General features: G+C 45.6%; 1 protein-coding gene across 1 annotated transcript; it reads left to right on the plus strand.

Annotated features, from left to right (window-relative positions):
* The first annotated feature begins 9,464 nt into the window (after positions 1-9,464).
* KRT1 (keratin 1) lies at positions 9,465-15,170 on the plus strand. Its single transcript, XM_028532281.2, has 10 exons — positions 9,465-10,085; positions 11,181-11,395; positions 11,718-11,778; positions 12,193-12,288; positions 12,460-12,624; positions 12,759-12,884; positions 13,220-13,440; positions 14,161-14,195; positions 14,290-14,718; positions 14,751-15,170. Exons 1-9 carry the CDS (start codon positions 9,516-9,518, stop codon positions 14,640-14,642), a joined length of 1,842 nt encoding a protein of 613 aa, XP_028388082.1. The 5' UTR covers positions 9,465-9,515; the 3' UTR covers positions 14,643-14,718; positions 14,751-15,170.
* Positions 15,171-19,353: the final 4,183 nt, after the last annotated feature.

The following is a 19,353-nucleotide window of genomic DNA, read 5'->3' on the forward strand; positions in this document are numbered from 1 at the left end:
CCTACATCCTTCTCATACCCTCTCATTTACCTTTTCTCGATGGCTCTCAGCAGTTTGGCCAATAAAGTCCACTCTAGATGGGGAAGCAGGTGGGTCACGGCAGGCAACAGATCTGTCTATGGAGGACCCTGGCTGGCAGTCAGAACAGCGCGTCCGCCACCTTCCCAACTCACATTCCACACACTGAGCAGGGCCCGCCCAGAGCCCAGGTTAGCCTGGAGGAAAGAGCAGCTATAGGTGGATAGTGGAGAGTCCACGTGAAACGCACTGGTTTCTCAGTCCCATGCTCCCTTTCCTGTCCGTGGGCTGCCCTAGGAACAAGAATCCATCCCTCAGGGACCCACAAAATGAGGCTTTTGGGTGGGTGGGGGTTGAGGAGGCAAGCTAGCTTGTCCCTCTGTGCCAGGGACCAATTCCTGCTTCTTGGTCTGTAGCCTCACACTGCCATGTGGATGGAGAGCGTGGATTGGCTGCCCACATCGGACATCTACAAGTCATATCTGGGCCTGATTCTGAATTTCTGTCTCAAGAAGCATTAACCACAGGATTAACAGTCCTGGATGGGAGTATTTCAGAGAGCCCAAGTTTTTGTCCACAGGGAGGACTGTAGTGAGCAGCGAATGGAGGAGTTGATGGACAAGCAATAAAATTCTGTTTTGTCCTGCCCTTCCTGCCAGCTCCATTCTTTGGAAGCCTGGCCCTTTCTGAAACCTGCTCCATAATGTCCATCTTCAGAATTGTCCAACAGTCTGCACACATGCAGCCCAGCTCTGCTCTGTCCAGGTGCCCGGGCCCTGGGCACTTTAGGATCAGACTTGAGTCTTGGGAAGTTCAGTCTGAACCCTGATGCAAGATGCCCTTAGCTTGCAAGGTAGCTTAATGCTCTTCCCCAGACCCCAGAGTCCCTTCTGCCTTCCGTTCTCTGTGATGGAGCACTGTGTGAGAATTTGACTCTTCATTTTAGGCCTTACATAAGATGCTTGAGATGTACTGAAGGGGACAATAAAGGGAAAATATTGATCAATACTTGGGCCTTGAGAGAGGGAAGGTGGCTTTGCTTCTAATGTCTGGAGTCACCTTCACTTGCTTCCTGAGTCATAACACAATGTCCAAGCTTGTGATTCTCCTGGAGCACCTGACGTGCCCGGTGGGGGTCCCTTGGGGGCTGCTGTGATATCATCATTTCCTGGTTGGCAGTGTTTCTACAATAAACTTTTCTGTGATCTTAAACTGCTCCTTGGTCAGGAGATGAGTTATTTCTTCTTTAATTTCTGCAGGCCTCTGACATTATTCATATTAGGGAAGTAAAGTTTATTATTTTTTAGTGCACAAGTAGTACACAACCTTGAAAAGCTTGCAGACACAATCTTATTAATTGGTAATGTGACTGATTGTTCAGAAGTCAATTATACATTTGTTCAACAGGCATTTATTTAGCTCTTAATGTGTGGCAGGCAGTGGCCTAGGCACTGAGAATGCAGTGCTGAATAATGAACATATTTCTAAATCTGAAGGACACTTACAAAATGATGTGGAGGAGGAGAAGATTCAGAGGCCAGAAAAATCAGAACATGTGCCCATCCCCACAGGAGCAGTGGGCCTGAAACAGGTGCCAGTGCTGGGGAAGGGAAGTCCCAACATGTTCCTGGAGCGCTGGAAAGTGGAACAGGGCCAAGGAAGAGTCAGCACAGGTGTGGGCAGGAAGTCAGGAAAGGGGCCTTCAGACAATTTACTCAGAGACTCAGAGATAAGAGAAGGTGAATGTTTTGAGCCAGAGGGACAGTCTCACAGAAGAAACTGAGCTGGGGAGAGAAGAGGCTGAGCCCATCAGCACTGTGGGGGTCATGGGCATGGGCGTCATCTTTGACTGATGCCCCGGAGGGAAGCACAGGCCCAGAAATTAAAAAATGGAGCAAGTTAAACTATCACCTCATTCTACGTGATATTTCTGAGTCTGTGTAAAGAAGCCACATAAAAGATGTGACCTACTTTCTCATTCCCCGAAGGAGTACAGATGGAAGTTGGATATGAGATTCACTCAAATATGACTGCAACTCATATTGATAAGATATTGTGTTCTCAGGCACACCCTACATTCTCTCTGAAAAGTTTTTCCCTATCTCACCTGTCTTGGTGGCAGGCCTATGGGAGGAGGGACTGGGGAAGGGAAAGATGGGCAGGGGGCTGCCTGAAGGGAAGGGGAGAAAGCAGACAGATCCAATCCCTATACTTGAAGTGAAATACCAAGGGCGTGAGGATAAAGACAGGAAGACAGGGATAAACACTAGTGGGTGTAACGTGATTTAGAATGTTCGGTTGACAGTGGCAGCACATCAGCCAATAGGGTGTGGTGATTGCTAGGGACAGGCTGGGGACTGAGAAGAGAGTGTGGTGCAGAGCCTGCTTTGTCTCTTCTGTAGTCAGACACTCTGGGAACATTGCTAAATAGGAGCCCATTCAGAAGACAGAGGCCAAGAGAGAGATGATGAGGAATCAAAACCCTGGCCACATGTGGATGATGGAAGGTCCTGGAGAAGAGAATTCTTTGGTGGTGGGTGGGTGGGGGGGCGTGGTTAATGTGATGGCTAACTGCAAAGATCTGAAGGGTTTCCCTAACAAAGGGAGGGTGACCCCAGTTGGTGACCCAGGTGGGCAGGTGGGAACTGCAGTAGATTTGGCTCAATATAAAAAGCACCACTGTATTGGTCCTGAGATGAGAGAGGGAGAGGCCACATGGGGAGTTAGCACATTCAAGCAGAGGTTGGCTAACCATTTGGCAGGAGGCTGAGGGAGGAAGTGAAGGATGGGTGGGGGTATGTGTATCTTAGGGCAGGATTTCACATCTTTGCTGCCCTAAGAATTCATGTGATGAAGCTCAAGAAAAAGGAAAAAAGAAATTCTTCCTATTTTATATTTCAGAAAATTAAGATCAGATGCCAGGAGAGGACCTGATCATGGAGAGGTCAGGGGTTCTAGCCAGGATTGTAAAACGAACCCAGGTTTTCTGGCACCACCAGAACGATTACAGGGTGTAGACTTGATTATCCCTGGATCATACCTGTGTGTATGATATTGTTAGAGAACTCACATTAGCTCTGGGGAAAAAACAAGGGCAAGGCCAACCCAGGGCAATCTTTCCCATCCTTATCCTTCTGTATAGGAATTGGGATAGTCCCAGAGAACATGGGCTTGTCTTTTCTCTCCAGAAGGCTTGACCATCTCAGTCATGGTCAAGGAGGGAACCATGTGCCTGAATTCTAGGAATAAAGGAACAGGGATTACACAGAGCAGGGGCATAGGAAATGAAGGCCAAGGAAAGAGCAGTTAATCAAGGAGAATCTTGGAGTCTACATGAGAACTCTCAAAGTGATATTGTGGGCCTGAGCACTGGGGGCTCTAGCACTAAAATACACCAGAAGAGGTTTTCTGGGATCAACAATATTCCTATTACAGACAAGGAGTAATCCCATTGGGAACAATGGGTAATTCCCTAGCTCTTTATGACATATAAGATGCTCCCACATGTGTGAGCTCTCATGATTCTCTCTGGCTCTGGGAGAGGAGCTGGGGAGACCATGTGTAGGGGTTTTGTGGTCCTTCTAGAAACCATGGAGCACTCCATCCCTGTTTCTGGACAATTCTATTCCCACAAGGCTGATAGTCAGAGGGAGAACCAGCAGTTCCATCCATTTATCGACAGAGGGACAGCAGGAGGGAACACAGCACTCAGGGCAGCAAGACTCCCAGGGAAGGTTTGCCAGCTGCTCCTCCCTCTGAGAGGCCATGCAGGGCGGGGTGCTCTGGCAATCTAAATTTAATTCCACCAACTTCTCATCTACATAGATTTTAATCTGGGGACATGGTGAACAGGAGGAGCAACCATTGGCTTAAGAAAATTCCCACTCTGTCTGACCTGGGACTAGGCGTGCACTTCTGGGCTGGGAAAGTCTTTGGTCTAAGGAAATCTCTCAAGAATGTCACCTCACCCTCAATTACTGTCCAGTTGGCCCAGGTCCTGTCTTCTAATTATGAGCCACATGCTTCAACAGTCCCTTTTCAGGCACAGTGTAACCCCTATGATTTTGATGGACCTACTGCCCTGGTTTTGTCAGCTTTCTGATCAGTCCAGGGAACTGTATGTCTTCAGGTGTATCAATACCTTATTATAAGGCTGAGCTGGGAACTTGGGATGTTGCGAGGTAGTTGAGCATGGAGGATTGGTTCTGGATGTCTTAGTGCCAGGCCAGAAGGTCTTGTGGGGAGCTCTGATTGTGTGGCCCAGCTTCCACACTTGTCCCAATGTGCTTAACTCTGGGGATTGTTCTCACTCTGTAGAGCAGGCATTCAACCTTGGGAGTAACTCCCAGTCTAGCCTCACTTCCTTCCACTCCAGGTGTGCTCAGCATTCCTTCCTTTATGCGGTGGCCCTCCAGCTTCCCTGGCACAGATTTATAGACCCCCTGAAGATTTCTCTCACAAGATGGCTCCCTTTCAAGAACCTAAACTTCCTGTCTAAGTCTTTCTGCTGTTTCTTGTGAAACAGGGGTTTGTTTAAAGCTTTTCCCAATTGATATGTAATCTTCTGGGTCCTTTGTAATGCAAGAGTGAGAGAGAATCCCTCCTCTTCCCTCTATCTATCATCTACCACACTCCAGTTTCCCTGTAAGGTAGATACAGTCCTTGTTTTACAGACAAGGAAACTTAGGAGGCTCAGAGAGAGTAAATGACCTACCTAGGGTTGCACAGCTACATTTGTAGTCAGGAGTGGCACCTGTTCTGGCTGACTCCAAGCCTCAAAATAAGACAACCTGCACCTTCCTCTTCTACCTGCTCACTTGTAGCTTCCTCCTTTCAGGCCTCTACTCTGCTCCAGCATGGCTAGTGGGTAACTCCTGGAGGCCTCCTTCTTTGCTGCCTGTCCTGAACAGGCTGCCCCTAGTTGTGCACCTCTTCCTCCTGTATAAAAAGCCTCAGCCCCTCCTTTGCCAGTTACCAGCTTTCAACATCTCACCCCGCCTCCCCATTGTTTGTTATTCTCCTTTACACCTCCCAGGTTTCAGCTTTCCCCACTCCCCTGAAATTTCTTTCTCCCACATTTCTGGTGGAGTCCCAAAGGGCTGGGTGGCTTGTCATTGCATGTTTCTTTTCAATGCTTTTCTCAGCCCCATCCTTCAAAAAGCAACCAAAACATCACCACACCTGTTCCAACCATGGCCTGTCTGTGGCAACCTCATCTCCATGATCAGTTCTGGGGTGTGCATGTGTATCCTTGGGGTTGGAGGCGCTCTGGTGTTCTGTTATCTAGCACTGATGGTGGTATCCCTCAGGTGCAGGGGACCGTGTGGGAGTCTGGGGGAAAAGGGGGTGCTGGGAGGGCACCCAAAGACACAGAGGACTGAGTCCTGCTTTTATAGAGCTTATAGAACAATTGAGGGACCAAGAAATGCACTATCTGCAAACACACATGCATACATGTACACACATGTGAAAGTGAGCCAATCTATGTATTAATATGTACTTGAATCTGGCAGCAACTGAGTTTAGAAAAAGAAATCAGCGGATCATTTGAGTAGTGTTAGTCACAGAAAACTCCATGGAGGAGCCAGCCTGTCCACTGCCTGGTGGAGCCGAGGAGATGTAGGCATTGGCCCTCGAGGCCTGACGGATAAAACACAGATTCAGTCCCAACTGCTCATGAATTTAGACCTTAGGTGCTCCAGAGCTAGAGTATGGGTAGAAGTATGAAGAGAATTTCCAAGGCAACTGGAAGGCCATTCAGGGAAGAGTAGACGTGGCTTGGGAGACAAAGAGGAATAGAGAAAAAAGGAAGAAGAGGACTGAATAGTCTGAACAAAACATGGGAATGGAAAACCCAAGGTGAGAGGGTGATCAGGAAACTGTGTGTGATGCAGGTGATGCAGCAGGAGGCCAATGACAAGAGGAAGCCCGTGGGCTGAAGGCGGGCATGCACTCGGAGTTTGACAAGCTTGGCTTGTCAGGTACCACCTGGGGAACTTGGGCATGTACTTAAGAACCTAAGTGTTCTTTTCTTTAAAATGTGGCTAATGACTATCACCTTGTGAACTTTGTGTGATGTTTAAATGAGATGTAGCCACTCACACTTTGTTGGTGCCTGTAGATATTAATGCCTCTGTACTCTTTTATCTTGTTTTTATTTTCATTTTACCTTTATTTTATAAATTTGGAGTACACAAATCAGCCAGGAATGAGGGCGTGTGGTTAACTTTAATATCCCATTTTGATATTACCACATACCCTCTGCAGTCCTGGGGACATCACAGGAAGATGAGGTTGGTTAGCTAGCAGCAGGGCAGTTTCCAGCTCTGTTGGGTTGCCTCAAAAGTAAAGAGTGGAAAGAGAGTAGGAGTTCAATTCAGAAATTTGAGGATTCCCAGGCATTGATTATATGACTTGGAAACATTTTTGACTTCTTTGGGTCTGCCTTCTCATATCCTGATAGACAGGTTAGATGGTGCGGGGCGGGGGGGTCTCTGAGTTCCTGCAGATGGTAGTATTCTGTGATTCTCTGTGCCCTTACTTATGGGAACCAGTTCCAATGGCCTGTCCTTGAGCCCCTTCTCCAGTTTAGCAGGAAAAAAACCTTGAATTGAAATAAAAAAACTCAGGTGCTAGTCCCAGATGTGTCTTCTCCTAGCTGGAGTGTCAAAGCAAGTCATTTAATCTCTCTCATCCTCAGTTTTCTGTTTTGTAAAAAGAGCTTGACTGCCTAGTTCTCAGGGCTCTCGACATGATAGTGTTTGTGTATGTTTTTGTTGAGGTGAAATATAAGCTGATGGCGATTTATATGCCTTCTTGTTTCTTCTAATCCCTGTGTGTGTCTCTCTCTCATCATTGTAGCAGATAGAGCAAATTTTTCCATTCTCTAAATTGTCTAGCAATTACCTGACCATCCACCTCTTTGATTTTTCTCTATGTCAGTTTCTTAGTTGGAGGATGAAAGCACAAATCTGCTGCAAAGATGTGTCGTTGGCTGGCAGAGGTGAAAGAATGAATGCATACACACACATATACATCTGATGCAAACACATGTGCGCACCCCTCCCTCAAAATGCTAGAAGGAATCAGTTGTGCAGAGTGATATGTCTCATGAGGGAGTATGCTGAACTAAAAAAGTTTTGATTGCCTGTCAGAAGATGATTAGGCAACAGTCATTACCATGCCAAGACCATCCCAGGTCCCATTGTTCCTAGTCAGGAACAAGATCTGGATTACTCATACCCTATAGAGATGGTTGATTTAGCATCCCAAGGATGTTAGTATTAAGACAGCTCTGACAACAGCACCATGGAGATGGTGGGGAAGGAGGGGGAGTAGTGAAGAGACAAATGGCAGTTTCTGGAGGAGCATATAGGACAAAAACTGTGGGAGAAGAGGAAAGACAAGGCCTAGTGGCTGGAGAGGGCTGACACTCAGCTGTCCTGGTTCAGAACATCTGGGCAACAGGACCAGATGGTTTTCACAGACTCCCCTTTTCCTGCATATCTTGTATTCCACAGTGGAGAGCACCTGTACAGAGCTATGATTTACAACTTAGAGTTGCTTAGAGCCAGCTGAAGATAGTGTTGGCTTCTCCTCACTGAGCTGGAAAATTCTGTGTTTACATGCAAGTGTGGGGAGCATGCCAAGCTTGTAAAAAGTCTCAAATTGAAAGTCTGTGTGTAGGCGTAGCTCAGTGGATTGAGCGCGGGCTGGGAACCAAAGTGTCCCAGGTTCGATTCCCAGCCAGGGTACATTCCTGGGTTGCAGGCCATAACCCCCAGCAACCGCACATTGATGTTTCTCTCTCTCTCTCTCTCTCTCCCTCCCTTCCCTCTCTAAAAATAAATAAATAAAATCTTAAAAAAAAAAAAAAGAAAGTCTGTGTGGAGTTCAGATCTTTCCAGACTTCAGTGCCAGTACTACCTATTATGATTGATCAAGTGATGCTCTCCAGAAAGGATGATAGGGTTACCTGACCCATTGCAATGCATGCTGGGCACCCTTGCACCTAGACAGAAGCAAAATCTCCCCCTGAACTCTGCACCTCCAGTTAATCTCCTTTTCTCAGAGTGAATTGAAGAACATTTTCCAAGCATGTGCATGTGTCTGGAGCCAAGGATTCAAAGGAATAAAATGTGCCTCCTGCTGTTGCAGTTCTCTGCAGTGAGAGTGCTTCCCATGCTGTCTGGCTTTACACAAAACAAGGAGCACAGACCAAGTTCAATTGCTGCTTTGTCATAACAACATGCTGGTTAGAATCTTACACACTACAGTGTGCTAAGCATTCTCAGTTCAAACCCCAGCCAATGCCATTTACCCTCCAGTTAAACTTGGGCAGGCTATTCAACTCCAGTGCCCCATTTTTCTTATTTTAAAATGGATGACATAACAGCATCTATCTCAAAGCTGTGAAAATTAAGTTGACACATGTAATATATGTAGAACAGTGCCTGGTATGTGATCAGTTTTTGATACATGTTAACTATTATTAGTAGTACTATTGCCATTACTATTGTCCAGAAACAATTTTAGCTTCTAGATCAGGCTTTCTAGATAACCTTTCAAATCTACCTTCATCTCCATGTAGTCTAGTGTGAAACTTGAACCACCTGTCAAGTCCTACCTCCAGCCCTTTGCTTTACAAAATGTATAGAATAGCCTCTACCTGCTTACCTCACTGCTTTCCGTGGTTTTCAACTGGCATGTGCCATCTGTTTCCATTTTTTTCTGTTGCTGATGTCTCTGTCTCCTGCCCTGGTCTACCTTTGAGGAAAATGAATTGGAAAACTTGGAAAGAACATGTCTTTCCCTTCTTATCCTTCTAGATCACTACCTATCCATCCTGTTTGATGACAACTTCTCTTCCTCTCATCTTAATAAAGTGCATTTATAAATCTTACCTTTAATGAAAATAACTCCCTTTGACTGCTTACTTATTAGAGCTATGACTTTGTGTCAGGAGATAAAACTTGAAGAGCTCTGGGGTTTAGAGGGCAGGTCTCAGAAATGGGCCAGAGAGCTCCTTTTGAGATCAAGTATGGGGAAATGCACCTGCCAGGCCTGAGGACGGAATATCTTAGTAGTTGACAAGGGCAAGGCATGAATGGGAACTTGTACATATTTGCGACAGGAGGTTATGAAATCCTATGAAGAAGCACCAGGTGGCAGATATAGGGTCCTCTTTTCTCAAAGTCACAAGCACTTGAAGAGAGATTTTGTCTGATAAAATGATTACCACATGAGCAATCTTGCATGCACAGCAGTTTTGAGAAACATTCTGGGAGTGAGCTGTGTAGTGTTTATTGTATTGTTGAGGCCCGTAAAAATCTTGTATGGCTGCAGGCAAGCCAAACCCTTGAGTAGTAGTATGTCCCGCTGACTCGAGGACCAAGCCCAATCCCTCCCTGAATATAAGGAGAAGTCTCTGTGCTTGTGGTAGAGGAGTGTTAGTTCCTTCCCTTTCTCCACTGTGCTCCTACTCTCTCTAAGTCAACATGAGTCGACACTTTAGTTCCAGGTCTGGGTACCGGAGCGGAGGAGGCTTCAGTTCTGGCTCTGCCGGGATAGTCAGCTTACAACGCAGAACTACTAGCTGCTCTGTGCGCCGTAGTGGGGGAGGTGGCGGGAGATTTTCAGGTGGCAGATGTGGTGGTGGGGGAGCTGGTGGTGGCTTTGGAAGTCGAAGTCTTGTGAACCTTGGTGGCAGTAAAAGTATCTCCATCAGTGTGGCTGGAGGAGGTGGACGTAGTGGTTTTGGTGGTGGTTTTGGCTTTGGGGGTGGTAGTTTCGGTGGTGGTGGATTTGGGGGTAGTTTTGGCAGTGGTGGTTTGGGTGGTGGCTTTGGTAGTGGAGGTGGTTTTGGTGGAGGTGGTTTTGGTGGAGGTGGTTTTGGGGGTGGTTTTGGGCCTGTTTGCCCCCCTGGTGGCATACAGGAAGTCACCATCAACCAGAGCCTCCTGCAGCCTCTCAATGTGGAGATTGACCCTGAGGTCCAAAAAATAAAGTCTCAAGAAAGGGAGCAAATCAAGTCACTCAACAACCAATTTGCCTCCTTCATTGACAAGGTGAGTTGACTTGCTTAGTGTCCTGGGTGAGCTGTTCCTGGTCCATTTGAGGTTGGTATAGCCAACATGTGTTTAGGTTAGAGCCTCAATTTTCTGTGTTTAGAAAATTGAAGGGGTATTTTTAGGAATGTCTTCTAGGAGACATATTAGAAGAATGCTTGTGAACAATGCTAATGACTAAACTCTCTCTTGGACACAGGGGTCTGAGGTCTACATAAATGCAGGTCAATTTGACATTACCTTGAAGTGTTTTTCATTCAGCTCTTAGGCTGAATTGGGACTGACATATACTGAATGAAGATAACAGAAATGGGGCAAACTCAACCTTCTAGGGTGCAAATGAGAACCCTGGAAAAGTCCTCCAAACCATAAAAAGGGAGTTGAGTGTAAACAGAGTGAATTAGATATTGTAGCAGAAAGTATGTAGTCAGTGCCAGACATCTTTTGCTGTCAGAAGAGGGAGGTCGGAGAATTTTACATTGGTACCATATCATGGTGGAGATTTCTTTGTACTTGTATTTCCAAGCATCTGCTTTGGAAAAAACACATAAACCATTTTTTAAATCTTTTTTCTTAATCATCAATAATAATGTCAACTCAAGTTATCCACAATAGATTTAGTATTCAGTTTTGGATTTTCACAATATACTTTTGAACTGTGTGTATGCAAACCAATTTTTATTGACCTAAAAAATTGGAAGGCAAATCTCTGAAATGTTACATATCTATTTAAAAGTGCAGTTGCAGGAATTTGTATGTGTTTTTCTTTTTCTTTTTTTTTTTGGTGTGTGTGTGTGTGTGTGTGTGTGTGTGTGTGTAGCTACTCTCTTCTAAAGTTCCAACTGAAATAGTATTATAATTACCATTCTTGGGGAAGTTAAATCTTCACTGAATTAATAGTGAACTGGGTTTCGTTTTGAAGATGATGCTAACTCAATCATCTCCTTTCTATTTTTCTGTTTGTCATGAGTAGAAAGACAGGAATTGAAGTTCTTTCCTCGTGAGGTATGGACCTTGCTGCATGGTAGCCCTGGCACTCAGTGGCCATAGGCTGCCACGTCTCTACCAGTGGGTAATGGGGTTTTGTGTTTTTAGGTGAGGTTCCTGGAGCAGCAGAACCAGGTGCTGCAAACAAAATGGGAGTTGCTGCAGCAGGTAGACACCTCCACCAGGACCCAAAACTTAGAACCTTACTTTGAGTCATATATCAACAATCTCAGAAAGAGAGTGGACCAACTGAAGGGCGATCAATCGCGAATGGATTCAGAACTGAAGAACATGCAAGACCTGGTGGAAGATTACCGGAACAAGTAAGGAAACCTAGATGGACAATTCTTGACATTCATTCTAAAATATTTCCAGAGAGTAGCAAGCTAAGACTATGGACAAATGGAACATTATCTTTTCTCAGATTACAGGCAAATCCATTTGGCATTTTCAGAAATCTTCATCTTTTTAGAATATGGAAATTGTTTAATGGTTTTATTGCTCAGAGGAAAGGGGTGGCCAAAATGTCCTGGGCTAGTAATAGAAAAGCAATGAGAAGCAGTGCCCAGTTTCGTTTCATCTAGAAACCTAAACTTCACGCCTCACCTTCTCTGAATCTCTTATTCACTTCCGATATCCTTGCAGGTATGAGGAAGAGATCAACAAACGGACAAATGCAGAGAATGAATTTGTGACTGTCAAAAAGGTGAGCACACTCTGTGGGATGGACCTCACAGCTAAAACAAACAATAGAACAGGGTCTCTAATTACTAAGCAGAAAGTAGTCATGATGTGGAGAGCCAAGCAGTGGGCCTGATGAATAGCTGAAACAGTTTTCCTTGTACATTATCATGGATCTGGATTTACCAGGCTCTCTGCTTCTCCAAAGCCCTCAGCACTGCATGTAGTAAGTGGGGAGGCAAGTTCTCAGCAAATCAGGCAAGCTCCTTTGTGATTGTGATCCAAGAGTGGGGCAAATTAGAGATTCTGATCCATCTGTGACATGAAGGTGTGGAAGAGACCCCAAACGCTTTTTCTACTTGGAAAAATCCTCTCAAAGCTGGAGAGAGGGATTTGCCCTGGAAAGACTGTGACTTCATGTTGTCTATTGCTCCTCTAGGATGTGGATGCTGCTTACATGAACAAAGTGGAACTTCAAGCCAAAGTTGACAACTTGCGTCAGGAAATTGAGTTCTTCACAGCACTCTACCAAATGGTAAGTCCTTTGATTTCAACCACGTTTACTGAGTGGAGAACTTTTAAGCTTGAACCCCCCACCACTGTCCAGAAGAATAGTCATATATCTTTCATCTCCTGATCTCTCCATTGTCTAAGTTGTTTTCTGATTTAAGATAGTAAGAGTCACTGAACTGTCTATGTCTTACAGGAGCTGTCTCAGATGCAGACTCACATCAGTGACACTAATGTCATCCTCTCCATGGACAACAACCGCAGCCTGGACCTGGACAGCATCATTGCTGAGGTCAAGGCCCAGTATGAGGAGATCGCCCAGAGGAGCAAGGCTGAGGCCGAGGCCCTGTACCAGACCAAGGTGAATGGGCTGACTGTCTGTCCAGTTTTCCTGAAACGTCTTGTTTTGCTACCCTATGTTTTCTCTTACATTTGTGTGCATGAGCCAGGGTATATGCTCTGTCACATCTAATTGACTTGATTTACCACATTTAGTATGAAGAGCTCCAGATCACTGCTGGCCAACATGGAGACAATTTGAAAAATTCAAAGATGGAGATTTCTGAGCTGAATCGGATGATCCAGAGACTTAGATCTGAAATTGACAGTGTAAAGAAGCAGGTACTTGTTTCTTTCTTCTACTTCAGAGGTGGTGAGTGAGAGAAAAGGCAGCCAAGAGGTTTCAGGGTAGCATTTAGAGGAATGCCAAGGGGTAGAGCAGTTTTGACTCAGGCCCAAGAGAGGCGGCTGCAACACCTTTAAGGGCTTTAAGGGAAGCAACATGGTGGTGTGCTATCCAGAGGCATGTGAATGCATGAGGTGACTTAAGCTCTTGTGGTTCTGTTGGGCCCAGAGTACTGGCCTTGCTGGGGTGGAGAGATCAATTTGAGATAAGAAAGCCAAGGTGGGATTAGGTATTAGGAGAGTGTGTAATGTGCTGGATTCTCCCTTCTCAGATCTCTGCGCTGCAGCAGTCCATCAGCGATGCTGAGCAGCGTGGTGAGAATGCCCTCAAAGATGCCCAGAACAAGCTGAATGAGCTGGAGGATGCCCTGCAGAAAGCCAAGGAAGACCTGGCCCGCCTGCTGCGGGACTACCAGGAGCTCATGAGCACCAAGCTGGCCCTAGATCTGGAGATTGCCACCTATAGGACCCTCTTGGAAGGAGAGGAAAGCAGGTGAGAACCGGAGCCTGGGCAGTTTGGCTTCTTATGTGCTTCCTCCCTTGCAAGTTGACTGCTGTTGAAGACACAGCTGTGTGACTGCAGCTCATCCAGGGTGTGGGGAAGGGAAAGATGCACCATGCAGGAGGCAAGACTTGGTTTCACTCTGGGAGCCACAGCCCCATACTTTTCTTTTCCTTTTTGTTCTTGTTACTTATGTACATTTTTATTGATTGATTGATTCTAGAGAAAGGAGGAAGGAGAGAGAGAGAAACATCAATTTGTGGTTCCACTTCTTTAGGCATTCATTGATTCCTTCTTGTTTGTGCCCTCACTGGGGATGGAACCCACCACCTTGGCCTATCAGGATGATGCTGTAACCAAATGAGATACCGGCCAGGGCACCCACACTTCTTTTTTGAGTGCTAGAGCATCTCTATGAAGTGCTTTGAGATGGAGCAATTTATTCTTTATCTGGGCTGGCTCAGATGTTATTGGCCTAAAGTCAGTGCCTTTAAAGGTAACCTGCATTAACAGCAAGACTCTTGTCTAATTTACATGGTGATATTTCCTGTTTGTGAGAAAAATGACAGTCTTGGGAGGCCAGAGAAGACTGGATTAGGTTTCAGATCAAAGAGGAGCATCATCTAGGGAGCTTTGGGACGGCTGAGGGGCCTGGGATGTGCTTTGTGAAGCTGGAGGGTGATGAGCGGTTTGCTTTTCTTTCTCCTCCAGGATGTCTGGAGAGTGTGCCCCCAACGTGAGTGTGTGTAAGTACAGCACAGGGGCGTGTGCAGGTTTGGTGGTGGTGTTGGGGGGATTGGAAAGGAACTGAGGTCGAAGGTAACTGATGTCCCATTGCAGCTGTGAGCACAAGCCACACCAGCATCAGCGGAAGTGGTGGCCGAGGAGGCGGTGGTAGCTTCGGCTACGGCTCCTCTGGAGGTGGCAGCTATGGAGGCGGCTCTGGCGGAGGTGGCAGCTACGGCTCCGGAGGCGGCGGTGGAGGCAGCTTCGGTGGCGCCGGCGGCAGCAGTGGGGGACACAGAGGCAGTTCTGGAGGGGGCGGCGGCAGTTCAGGAGGCAGGGGCTCCGCCACTGGCGGCAGCTTCGGCTCCTCGGGAGGCCGGGGATCCAGCTCTGGGGGCACAAAGACCTCCAGTGGCAGTTCCAGCGTGAAGTTTGTTTCTTCCAGCTATTCCCGAGGAACCAGATAAAGAGGCGTTCTCTACCCTGTTAGCTAGCTCTCCCTCTCCATCAGTACCAAATACGCTTGGGAAGACCAAAGTCAGTTGCATTCACTGGGCATTCGATAAGTCAGGGCATGCCCCATCCTTATTGAAGAAAAAGGCTGCTGGTTAGTTACATAGCTCATCTTATTTCCCCAGCTCTTTCCTTTCTGTTCTGCTTCCCAAAGAAGTTTTTAAATCAGTGTCTAGCTCAGTCCCTGGCTATGACCCTGCTTTGTGCTTTGCCTCAGAAACAGTTTAACCATCACAACTACCCGCATCACATTTCAGAGCACTTCTTAAGTCAGCCAGACGCGGGCTGGGTAGACCCACGGTTTCTTTGTCATGCACGGAGCCGCGTGCTCTGGACAGTTCATCACTATCCTGCCTGTTGCAGCAAACTCTGTGCTGCTTTGGTTTTGTAAATACGGTGTAAACAAGTTTGATTGACTTTGTGGAGAGGTCTTAAACTCCTGCTTCCCTGTGTTGCTGCAATAAACTGCATTTGAAATTCTCTATGAGTCTCAAGCTCCTTTGTTCATGACACTGTCTACCTTGGATCGGTACTTTGTGGGAGGGAAAGAAGACCCTAGAGCTGCCTGGCATATGGGGAGGTTGGGGCACATGAACATGAACAATGTTGGGAGGCTAGTCAGACAACATTTAACTTTAAACATTTAACATTTAACTAACAAGCTCTTATCCATAGGGTAGATATGTCATGGAGGAATGAAGGAACTGGTGTAGTGGCTCTCACTCATCTGAGAAGGTTTTCTTGAAAAGGGCAGTGAGCAAGCAGGTTGGGAAGGAGGAGTTTGTCATTGCGAAGAGGAGAAAGTATTGCATGGAAAAGTAATTGTTCATATGGAACCGCCAGTGATGAGAAGGGTGTGGGTAATGAGGGCTCAGTAGCTGCTACAGCCACAATACTTTGGCATGTGGAGTTTAGGAACCAGGATCGGTAATGGAGAGCTGGACAGCCATTTCTCCTCTCTTTCAGGCCACTACCCAAAGCTCTGCTTAATCGAAGTTCATGGACACAAAGCCCATACTGGTGAAGCAATACAATGGGTTATCATAGCGGCCAGAAGCATGGATGTTTGGATTCAGGTGTGCTTGGGTTTAGGTCTTACCACCATCATTTACTAGCTCAGTGATAATGTACAAATTACAGACTTCTCTGCACCTCAGTCTTATTATCTCTAAAGCGGGGATAATAAGCCTCTCTTGTGGGAATTATTGTGCGAATTGAATAAGCTGATTAGCCTACATAGCAAACACTCAGTGAGTGTCAATTTTAACAGTAATGGTGATGAGGATGCCGATGACCTGGCTGTTGTAACATTGTAGCTTGGTCTCCAGGCCACTCAGTAGATGCTTGCTCTAAGGAACAAATGAATGTCAGCTTCCCAGAGGTTTTATGACCATGAAAATGTCAGTCCCGTTCTCTGAGGATCAGTTTTCTTAGCTTCCAATTAGAAAAAAAAATCTTACCTCCAGTGTCCACCCAGGGGGAATAGTGGGTACAGATCAACAGGAGTGTTTCGTAAGTACAATTTGTTGAGCTCTATCCCTCCTCTCCAGTCAGCCCTCCACCGGAGCTGCTTCCTGTAGGGGCTGATGTGGCAGTCTGGACAGCATGATGGCAGTTGGAAATAACAAGGAACTTTGATTCAGAAGTTCATCTACTGCGATATTTAAGGGGCAGGCAAAGGAAACAATCCACAGCTTACAGGATGTGTGGATCATTGGACAAGCTGTGTGACCATTTTGAGCCTCAGTTTCTTGTAGTTGAAATGAGGATGAGAATATTTGCCTCTAGACATCAAGATGGTAAAAATACACAATGCGAAAAGGCTTTGTGAACTGTGAGTGTGTTATATAGAAGTAGTTAAGTGAAATTTAAAAGGAATGGCAAAGAAGTAGAGGGCAGTAGCTGGCTGTCAAGGTCACCAAGAAGGAAAGTAACTTGATCTGGTTACTGTGGCCCAGTGACAGCTCTATAGGGACATAAAATTGATTTTCTTAATGGGCTTAAGTTGAATCTGCTCTAGAGGACAGTTTTTTGTGAACCAAACACATAAGAGAGGGGTGTGTGAACCCAAATGTCCATGTATTAATTTGTGGGGAACCTACCTTTTCAGTGACTAAAATACCAGTGCCTCCGCTTCCTGTTATCAAGGTACCTGGGAAACTGAATTAGTCACAAAAGGCAAATTTAGAACAGTGGAAGTTGGGTGGCCTTGAGGGAGGGAGATGGTTTACCTTCTCCATGGGAGAGTGGACTTCTGGGGCCACCAGATACAGCACCTGGGACACTGCTGAATGAATAGGGATGTATTCTAGTGCTCTTACATACTCATTTTCTAGAGGTTTTCTAAGGTTACAACTTTCTTTAGTCACATTTTAGTATTGGAAATTCCCCCTGTTCATCTTATTTGGACTTGGGTTTTCTTGGTAAGGTCAGGTATGAAAGAGAGAAAAGTGCAATTTACAGTGAAACTTTTCAAAACTGGTAAGATCACAAGGACACAATGAAAACCCTGTGTAAATCAGTATATCATGTAGGACTCAACTGAGTAATGTCAAATGCCCAAATACCTTAGTATTAGAAAGACAGTAAAGGAAAAATCTGGATTCTGTTCAGTTCAACGCATAGTTCCTGCACACACACTAGGTGTCAGGGATGAGGCCAAACATTGGGGTATTATGAGTGTGGCATGGTCTTGTTCTCCAAGAGCTTAGCAACTTGGGTGATAGAGAGTATGTAACATGTTATTACAATACACATGACCCATGCTATGATAGAAACATACAAGGCATAGAAATGGTACATATGGATGTGAGGGTGATTAAAAGTGATGCCTGGCAGGTTTTAGAGGATAAATAGGAGTTTGTCAGGCAGACAGGACATTTAAGTTGGAGAAAGACATTTCAGGCAGAAGGAAAAATATGGGTGAAGATACAAAAGGAAAACATTGCACAATTTCTGAAATTTATCTGCGGGAACATGAAGTGAGTGACAAGAAATGAGGGTGAAGAGTTAGTTATATCAATCAAGAAGAACTTGTAAGGCATTCAGTGGAGTCTGGAGTATAGTTGTGGGTCAGAATTTCTCTGATGGGGTTTTGGGACTTACTGGTTTATTACAACCTACTACTGGGCCAATGAGAAGGAAGGGGTTGCTTCACCAATAGTGGGATAAGAATCAAGCATAAATCACAGTTTGGCTTGTACTTGAGGGTCCCTTAAGAAATTTGATCTGCTTATGGGACATCTGCCCAGGGAAGTGTCATTTTTCAGGCATGTTATGGCTGAAACAGCTGAGATAGGCGAGGAAGAACCAGTAAAGGAATTTAATGGGAGAGTGAGTTGGTCACATTGGTGTTGTAGAGGGATCTCTCAGGTCAGATTGGAGGGGCCCATATTGGAAGACTTGTTAGGAGATTATTGCAAAAGTGCAGGCAAAAGACAATCAAAATTTGCACTTTGGTTCAAGTCCTTAGAGGCGGTAGAGTGGCCAGGAGTGAGGATGAAGATATGCATTCTAGAGATAGTTAGGAGTCAAATCATTAGGACTTGGTGATGGATTGAATGCTAGGTGGGTAGGGTGAAGCAAGGGAAGAATTGAGGGTGGCTCCATGTGTCTGGGTGGGTAATAAGAGAGAATATAGCAAGAGGGCAAATGGGGAGAAATGAGTCAGTTCATTTGAGGTGCCTCTGTTCTATCTATGTAATTACTGGGGCTAGACATGTAAACTAAAGAGTCATCAAAATCTTAAATTTAGAGTATACCATTAGATAGCTCAAGAAGAAAGGATAGGGGGGAATTGTAGAGAACTCCCAGTAAGAAAGCCAGAAATGCGTGGGAGAAACCTGATCAAGTGGAGAAAATTTAAAGGCGATGGGACCATTCAGCCAAGACACGGAAGTCCTCCAGATCTGGTGATGACCTCACAAAATCTTAGACTTCAATATTTCATCCTTGGCTTCCCACTGCTTGAAGTTGGTGCTATCGAAGTAATAATATTCAGAAGGAGGGAAATCCACAAGCACAAGTGCCAATAAAAATTCTACCCCCCTCCACCGTGTTCCCTTTCTCTGTGGCAACCACAGTTTCTTGGATATCTTTCCAAATGTATCAATACACACGCAAGAAAAATGTACATGTGTATTTATTCTCCTTATGGTAGACGTTCTCCTACCCTGACAGACATGACTATCTCCACTCCACTGGCATTTGAATTGTGCATTCTTCAGCGTGTAAGCCTTTGGAATCTGGCTGTGGCTTCTGTTATATGGCACAGCCTGTGACCCAATCTCAGCATTTTGCCCTAACTTTAAGATATCTGAACACACCTATTCTCTTCCAAGGGTGTCCAACCCATGGCCTGTGGGCTGCACTTGGCCTAGGATGGCTATGAATGTGCCCCAACACAAAATCATAAATTTATTCAAAAATTTTTTTTTTGCTCATCAGTTCTTACTAGTGTTTGTGTATTTAGTGTGTGGCCCAAGACAACTCTTCTTCCAATGTGGCCCAGAGATGCCAAAAGTTTGGACATCCCACTCTAGACACACGTGTCTCCCTCCTAGAGTCTCAGCTGGAAGAACAGAATCTTTTACTCTGCCCACTGGCCAACAGAGATGTGGGGCTCTCTTTGGGCCATTCTTCTTCCTTGAATGGCCACAATGTTGT

This window comes from Phyllostomus discolor, chromosome 2 (genome assembly GCF_004126475.2).
Source record: "Phyllostomus discolor isolate MPI-MPIP mPhyDis1 chromosome 2, mPhyDis1.pri.v3, whole genome shotgun sequence".
Lineage (NCBI taxonomy): Eukaryota > Metazoa > Chordata > Mammalia > Chiroptera > Phyllostomidae > Phyllostomus > Phyllostomus discolor.